The following is a 9,120-nucleotide window of genomic DNA, read 5'->3' as shown; positions in this document are numbered from 1 at the left end:
GCGTTGCATAGCGCCGGGCAGGAAGTGGACCGGTCAGAGCATCCAGTCAATCCCCAAAATAAACTAATTTTGCAGACCCTATCCCTCCGTAGTCTTTCAAGTAAAATAAATGCCAGCGTTCTCCTCCGGTTTACAGGCACTGTGTAAATTATATTTATAGAATAATTATGATGATGAATGCATTTTTTTTACCACTAAAATACAGCAACATATCTTTGATTCATGTCGTTTATAACTGGATTATTGAAATTATTATTAAATTTGTCTGTACAAAGTAGCCTGTCCAGGAAATATGCCCAAATCAACAAAAACTGCGAGCCGGCACGCAAGACGCTCCGCTTCTGAAACGCGCCCGGTGGGGTTTGACGCTGTAGGAGGTCGGAACAAAACCTCGGCGCAGCCGTAACGCGGCACAGACGGACCCGGTGGAATCCCGGGGTAAAAGTCACCCAGGAACTCCTCATTAACTAACCATTAACGAAGGATTCATTAATACAGTACCCCCCATTCTGTTTACCAGTAACTAACCATCAGTTCTTCAATCGCAGTCACTCAGGAACTCACCATTAACTATCTAGTCGTTCCTTATTCACTACTCAGTAACTAAGCACATTTGTGTACCTTATTGTAAAGTTTTACCAACATGGGATAGAATTGCCATGTAGTCATGTTTTGCCTTGTACTGGATTGTAATTTGCACTGTTATGGCAACTTTTGTTCTGTATATTCTAATGACTATGACATTATCCATCTAAATATCACATGATGGTGGACAATGATAATGAGGACAAAGTAACAACGTGCATGTCGGGTACAAGCCTTGGTCCTGGCTTACCATTGTGTCTTACTCTGTCTAACTGGACGGCGGTGAGTCTAAATTTAGCCTCCAGCAAGCCAGCTTGTTGAAAAATTGATCGATAGTGGAGTCGCTGCTATAGTAACAGCGAGTCGCAGTTTTAATGGTGGTCAGGTGTCACTAGATCTCCTGTGGAGCAGATAGTGAGCGACAATGAGTACAGTGCAGGACTCATGGAAAAACAAAGCTGTCTCTAAACTCAGTGACATGTCCAGGAGTGGTAATAGACCAGATAAGGTAAGGTTCTTTAAAGCCCTCATAACTCTGTGTGGTTAATGAGAACAAGCTAAACTGCGAAGACATTAGATGACACCGGTGGAGATGCATCAACACATTGTTGGTATAGCAATGTCATGAAAGCAGAAACAATCTCCTGTGTTTTGGCTTGTGTCCTGTTCTTATCTGCAGGCCGATGACAAGCTGGACCCGTGTGGCCGGGGGAGCTGGTGGCTGGGAGCACTGAAAGTAGGTGTCATGCTGCAGTGTGGTTTCAAAGACTGTCCACACTGTACAGGCAAAAACAACTGGATCATTAGCTCATACAGTAAATGTTGTGTTAATGGCTTTTAATGCATTGTGAGTGTCCAATAAAGGCTGTCTACCAGACATACATTTATGAACACTTACACTACAGTGAATCAAAGTGCCTTACAGTGCATTGGTGGTAATAAAACTTAATAAATTAATGATCAGTTTATCATAATGTGAGCTGGCTAGATCAGGTGGTTTGAAACTAAATCTTTGTATATGTACAGTCAGTATAGATTGATTGCTTTACATTTACAGTAAACTACATTTACCTTTACTCCATTTATAAAAATAGGCATTTCAATATGAAATGCCATAGTTTACATTTTGTACCATTCCCAAGATCATTGCAAAATGAATATGCATTTTAAAATTATGATTGGAAATAACAATTGTGTTGTAATGGGAAATTCAAAATGAAACATACCCTCATAGACACTACTTGTGCCAGGTCTCCATTGGCTGGGAACCAGCAGACATGCCGGGCAAATCACAACTTATTTTCTAATATGAGGCCTGTTTGAGACGAGGAGCACACGAAGGAGCACTGTTGAGGCATTTTCCAAAAAAACAAACAAAGATGGCTGCACCTATTGTGTCAGTATTGAGCAAACTGGAATTAACATTTTGCTTTAAAGAAGAACAAGTAACACCTCTTAAAGTGTTTAAACAAATAGTATACCAGCTAATCTCTGAATGCTGTAGTCTGTTTTCATTTTATCTGATGCTCTGGTGTTGGTTTTTTTCCAGCCACCTTGCAAAAAATTGAATCAACAGAAATGAAGGATGAGAATAAATAAACTTTTGACTTGTGAACACAGTGACATTTATACTCAGTATTCAACCCATGCTAGTCTAGAGTGGGCAGCTATTACGCAGCGTCCACACGGCGGCGTGCGTTGAAGCTTGCCGGCGGGCGTGTCTGAAGCTCGACCAACAACCAATCACATGAATCTCCCGCCCCGGACACACAAGCACGCGGTTTGATTGGCTAGAGCTTGTACTGGCATATGATTTGATTGGCTGACGCTTCCGCCGAAGCTTCAAAAGTTGAACATTGCTCAACTTTTGAAGCGAGCAACGCGAGCAAAGCGAAGCAACGCTCCCACAATACAGTTCGGCAAAGCGTGACATCGCCCCATTCAAAGTGAATAGGCAGAAGCGCTGAAGCTTCAACGCACGCCGCCGTGTGGACGGGCCGTTACACAGTATATACCACACCAGGAAGAGTGGCGATCAAAGTACCAGTCACACTCCACACTTGGCCCTTAAGCAGAGCTCTAATGTGCTTTGCTGATTGGCCATCTACACCTGGCGGGCCTGGTCACTGGTTGCTCAATGGTACATCACATGTTCATATCCCGTTGATAATGCCCTTTGCAAATTGGAATAACACCAATAAATTCCAGACTAATTTGTGGTGTTTGGTCATTTTGGTCTGGTGATGTCAGGCTAAATGTTTCAGTTGCTAAATCTGGAATTTGGCTTTTGCTATGAATACAGTAAAATGTCTATCCGGGCACCTAACCCTCACCCTAAGGCACCAGGCCCCTTCCTCCTCTCTCCTTCTTCCAGGACACACCTATCCCAGGTCTCTACCACATCCGTGATTTCCTTGAAGAAGCTGAACTGAACCCTGTGAGAAAGACCTACAGGTTCAAAGGCGTGGGCAGGGAAGCCCCCACTCTGGGCGTACGTAAGGGGGATTTGCTTCTCCCCGGGGCGTATGACTACATAGACTCCATCCAGGAGGTCCTGAAGAACAAGGCTTCCTACTCTTTCAAAAACTGTCCGCGGCCCAACATCGTCACCCTGGGCATCAGGGACAAGGTGGGCTTTAGACATGACTTTACTAGTCTGTTGGCTTATGTAACTGACCACATATTTGAGGAATAGTTACTTTCTTTATGAGAATAAAATGTCTGCTATTGTTAATAGGTATGTTTATCTTGTGGTTTTCAACTTTAGCGTCAAGTTAGTGATTTCATGCTGCATACATTCTTTAATGCTAAGCTAAGCTGATCACCTCTTGGACCTAGAACATTTTGTGTCATCTGCAAGTGTAGTAACCAGCCTAGTGGTAACAGTAAAGGTTGCATCCAACGGAATACCCCACATCTTTCTAGAGCTAGTGTTTGGGCCATTTTGCCTTAAAATACTTTTTCCCGTGGACTTACATCATGAATGAGGCATCTCTTATTTAGTGGATATACTGTATATCTCTTAAGGTAAATACAATTTCAAGTATGTACACTTGAATGAAATCGTAGGGTCCTCAAAGTTGTGAAACCCATTAATAGTCAAATCCAGAGTAACTTCCTCAGGCATAATGAACTGTAGTTTCTTGTAACCAAGTGAGATTAAAAGAAACATGAGTTATGTTGCTCTATAGGTCCAAAGATGCAGAAGATGCGGGTAATTATATACTCGAAAGTCGAGCCATTTCGGCGTCATGCGCCACTGAGCAACTACATAGAAATGAATGCGACCCTCCTCCAATGTTGTATCCAGTTCTCTTTATACAGCTACACTATGGCATCCAATTCCTATGTAGATAGGAAGACCACATTATAGGCTAAGTAAAACACAACAATTCTCCGTTTCAGGTCATTATAAACCAATGAGAATATTGTTATGAATTATATATTCAATTTCTGCCAATAGATCCCCTTAACTCCTACACACTGGGCCGTTATGGGTGCAGTTGACTTATTAACACATCATCACAGTACAGAAGGTGCTCTTAGAAATGTGCCCCTTCACCAGAATATCTGAAAACAGAAGATGTGTTTGAAATACAAGCCAGCTGTTGGCGATGCAACACAACAGACGGAAAAAAAGAACTCCTGCTGATACTGTCACAGATATTTAAACACTTCTTTATCTTTATTCCTTGTGCCAGCATATAAACACTTCACCGTGCGACTACGATGTGACAGCGAAACCAGTGGAGAAGATTCCCTGCAAGTAAGCACTCGACAAACAGCTTCTCTTTAACTCTCAGATCACAGCGGAGGAGACAACCCATGAATCATCCCTTGATGGTTGAATCCTTCCCCCTCACACAACTTCTCCTTCCCTCTCTCATCTCATCACAGCACCAAGATGGAGGAGCAATCGCCAACTTGCTCTCTCATTTTCTCTGCCTCTGATCATGCATGGCCTTATTCTTTTCTTCTCTCCCCCCCCCCCCCCCTCTCTCTCTTATTTCAGGCATGTGATGTTTCGGTCCACCGTGCAGCGGATCAGCTTTCCTCCTGTAAGTATCTAGTCACCAAAACTATTTATTAGGACCATATGGTCTTTCCATTGCCTTCAAAAAGGCTTCATCACTTTCAATAGGTTTTTGTTACGAGGTATGACCTAATGAGTATCTGGTGCTGAACACGAGATAGTTATGACAACCACAAGGGTCAAGGAAAACCGATCCAAACTGATTGTATCATTTTACTGCATTTGAGGGCCTGTTATGGCACTGTACTAGCTGACCAGTCAGCTTTGGTTCTTATTGCAGTGCTGCAGCCTTAGCAGTGTGTCCATGCTGGTAGCTGATAGATATTTGAGCCATGCTGGCAGCTGCTGAGTGTTGACAGAGAAGGAAAGGCGCTAAGAAATCCCGAGGGTGTTATTACTGCAGAGTTGGGAGCAGTTTTCTGCTGTTAGTGGTGTCACAGCTCTAAGACAAGTTTGTTGTCAAAGGTTAAGCACCTACACAAATCCCATAGCAAAGTTAAATGAAAGTTAAGATCTAGCAGACAGCTGACCTGGTGTAGGCAGGCAGACATTAGCCGATCAAAATTGAAGAATCTTAATGGTTTACACTGGGAGCTGCTGGTCCACATGTACACAGGAACAAGCATTTTAGATTTCTTTGAGCCTTGCCTCTTAGCAAATAATGAAACAAAATATATGTCCATACAACCAAAGAGAACCTCTAAAAGGTCAAGATTTGTAGCAGCGCAACAAAAAATGATTCTCTTTTTTCAGATTTGAATAATTGTTTCCATCCTAGGGCCACTGTGTGTCCCAGATTTATGTGCTGTGCTTTTTGCACTGAATGTTCTGCTCGGAAGGAACAAACCCATCCTTGAGATGATTGAATTAAAGTCATATTTCCAAACATTTTCATATGAGTTCATGTCCTTTTCATTGAAGTGATTCAATTACTGCGTGAATTACTGCTGATCTAAACATTTGCTGTTTGACAGTTTAGATTTGCCAAACTAGCTTCATTGCTATAAACATTGCAGTGTTGGTCAGACCATCATCTTGGTACCTCAACAACTATTGGATTTATTGCCGTGAACCTTCAAACACAAATCAATGATCGTCAGGGGATGAATACTACGTCCTTTGGTATCCCTGGACTTTTCCTATTTTACCACAAGGCTGATGAATAAGTACCTTCCCCCACATTTGCAAATATTAGCACGCTAACGAGCTAAACCAAAACAGTGATTGCGGTTAGCATTTTACCTGTTAATAATGTAGGGTTAGCCGCATGATGTCAATAGTACAAACAATGCCCCCCCCCCCAAAGTAGGACATATTCATTTTACCCTATTTTATTGAAAATATATAAATGATCCAGTTTATTGAAGGGTTAGCAAATGCTTGGATGTGGCAAAAATAGGTCAAAGTTTTACAGCATGTGACAGTTACCTCTGCCACACAGGAACATGTTACGTTTCTAACGTGCTGTGCCATAGGAAAGTAGGCCAGGTGCTCTGGCTCAAACACACTCCCTCACACACACACTTATGTGTAAAGGAGAGATTCACTGCATTGCAATGGCTCCCGTGAAATACACCTGCATTAGCGCCTTGGGGAGCATCAGGCAAATGTGGAGGCCCAGCAGGCCATATCATGTAAACTGGTGACTGGGATCAAATGGCGTGTAATGGTCGCAGTCATCCCTCCAAGGAGCAGAGTAAAGGAAACCACCTTGCTGTGTCCCTCTTTCAGAATCAGAGAGCAGCTAAAAATTAAAAACTGGTCCTGTGTTCAGAGAAAGGACACAGTTTTATGTCTGAGGAGGAGGGTGTTAGGTGGGGGGGGATGCTATTTCTGCATGGCACGCTGCTGGTGATGACCAGTAAGTGTGTTAGTAGGCAAGACAAGAGGACAAGTTAAAGGCAAGAAGAGAAACTCACTCTTGACAGAGACATAACACAACCAGAGACCAGCAGAGGCCATAAAGACAGGAGTCAAGTGATATGTCATAGGTCATAAACATATGGGTATGGGACCCGAAAATAGATCCGGTTTATATTGTTCGTGCATCCTTCAGATGACTTTGGTATTAGTATAACAATAGGTTTACATGAGCTTATATGTCCATAGGTGAAAGAATGTATATCTCATTTAGCTCTGTAAATGTTAGAGGTCACGATGTACAGTCGATGAATATAGTGCACGCTAACTCTATCACATTTGGTATGATTGGACTCCGTACTCTGTCAGTGTTGATCGAATGCTTAAAAACGTTGTCCTTTGAACTCCAGGTCCATGTTCAGATTTAGAAGTGCTTGTATTTACTTTTCTCAATAACAGAATTATGTTAGTTAAATTGAATCATGACGTCTGCTCATATTTAACGCTTTAACTGTTGGTCCTTAACTTAATTGCTGAACATAAGTTGTATGTATTGAACTAGCTGTTCAACTGTCCAGCTAGTTCCAATAACATGTCTTATCTCTGACAAACCTAGAAGGAGGGACCTGCTCCATGCCAATATAATCCACAGACCAGACCAGGAAAATGCATCACTTCAAGCTTCAAATCAACATTGCCGCGGCTCCACAGTGTGCACTCGGTGAGTCTGGTACTTCACATTTAGCTAAATGTAATGTACTGTATGTCATTTATTGTAAGCTATAATTTGACTAATTCAGTCGTCTTTGTAATGAAAACTACTAATGTAAAAAATGTTAACAGTTTATTTAATCTCAGATGCATTATTGCAGTTCAATTCTTGACAAGCGAGTAAATATAAAATGTACTAATGGATAAAATAATAATGTTGTTGTAATTTTGATGGAAATGTAGGAAGATATGACCTAGATGTTAGCAAAATAGAACATCACAATTTAACACAACATAATCCTTAAAATAAATCTAACCTCACACAGATGTGAGCGTGTCTATGTTCCCTCAGCCCTACTCTATGTTCCCATAATCCTATGTGATAAAACAAGAAGAAGACAAGTTCATGTAGGATTCAACCTGATCTTTTGGACCCAATTATAGCTCTTGGATGAAAAGTGATGATATATTGAATGTGTTTCTGTGTGTGTGCGTGTCTATTCCACAGAAGACCCCAGGACCAGGGGCCTACGAACCTTGCTGGAAGTTGGGCGACCGTCTGACCGCAGATCCCATAGACCCGTCATTTAGCCTCTTCTTCCGCAACATTCTCTAGTGTTTGGACTTGAATTCCTACAATTCCTTGATCCCACCACCAACTTCTTATCCTGTTTGCTTGATGGCAGAACAAACATGACCTGACCCTATTTAAAAAACATAATCATGAATGTACAAAAAGAAATCTCAGTCTCTTGTTACTTGGACCAATGTCTCTCTGCATATCAGTGAAGGGTTTTGTGGTCTGCCAGCGATAAAATAAGCTACATTCGTTGTGCTCAAATTGCTTTAGTGACGCCGGTCAGGGAAGCAGAATGATCTTATCTGCAACAAAGGGTACTTCATTCCACTTAACTACATGTTCCCGGTATTGCTCTCATCTCTCCTCTCTCCTGCTCTCGCTCCTCTTTCACTCTCTGTCAGCAGTCAGGCTGCTTTGCCTTCCTACTATCTCTGCCCTGCGATACACTCAGGAGGAGGAATGCTGCTCAGCCATGCATCACATGGCTTAGTGTGGCATGCTGCACCCTCAGATAACACATTCAGTATTAGGGGCCAAGGCAGTGGCACACAATAAAACAGCTATTCTTATCGCTACCTACTCCGCATAGTCTTTCTTTGGACGAAACAAACAAACACAGGCAATGATGTTAGGACACAGAGAACAGCAACGATAGGAATCAGCTCAACATAATAGCGGTGTAGATTACAGAGAACAGGGGTAGGTGCAAAAACATTGCAGATTTGTTATTGGTGTGATCCTGGACAGTGTTTCTTTCATCATGTATTTACTCAGAGAAGGGTTTAGCTGAGCATGCATGGTTTGTCAGCACTGATTCATATTCATAGAGTTAGACACTCATGCCTAAGAGCGGCAGAATTTTGTGACCGAGCCAATTTGACAGTTGTTGAGGGAGTGGAGACTTGTATGAATCCATTCTGGCCATACAGATACCGTTATCAGATCCAAGGACGAAAATATGTACAATGATCATCAAAGCCCACTTTCTTTCTTTCTTTATTTTCGTCTTGTATTGATTTTAGCGCATGACTAATCTCCTAAAGCAGCACATAATATAGCATGGATTTGTCATCATTCCATTAGCAAATAACAATATGGATGTATTAGTGATAACAAATCAGTTCGATGACTTTTGCCAATTACAGACTGGATGAACTGTTGATTGATTCTAAGTGCCCAGTTCTAAGAACCCCCTTTCTTATTGTGTCCACACTGCATGAAGGTTGGTGGTTCTTAGAAAGTCATTTCCAGGGAATTTATTATCTCCTATTTCAGAGAAGCTATTCTCCCAGCATAACAGGAACCCTGAGTAGAGCAATTGTATGTTGATTGGTCGCCCACTGGAGCCCCA

At 42.0% G+C, this 9,120-nt stretch overlaps 1 protein-coding gene across 1 annotated transcript; it reads left to right on the top strand.

Annotated features, from left to right (window-relative positions):
- Positions 1 to 1,009: 1,009 nt before the first annotated feature.
- On the top strand, positions 1,010 to 7,849 carry stpg4 (sperm-tail PG-rich repeat containing 4). The gene is made up of 7 exons (XM_034122626.1): positions 1,010 to 1,093; positions 1,265 to 1,321; positions 2,960 to 3,214; positions 4,287 to 4,351; positions 4,598 to 4,643; positions 7,095 to 7,199; positions 7,698 to 7,849. Exons 1-7 carry the CDS (start codon positions 1,010 to 1,012, stop codon positions 7,803 to 7,805), a joined length of 720 nt encoding a protein of 239 aa, XP_033978517.1. The 3' UTR covers positions 7,806 to 7,849.
- The last annotated feature ends 1,271 nt before the right edge of the window (positions 7,850 to 9,120 follow it).

Source organism: Trematomus bernacchii, unplaced genomic scaffold, assembly GCF_902827165.1.
Source record: "Trematomus bernacchii unplaced genomic scaffold, fTreBer1.1, whole genome shotgun sequence".
NCBI lineage: Eukaryota > Metazoa > Chordata > Actinopteri > Perciformes > Nototheniidae > Trematomus > Trematomus bernacchii.
Note: the sequence above shows the minus strand (reverse complement) of the source record. Positions and strands in the feature narration are given on the sequence as shown.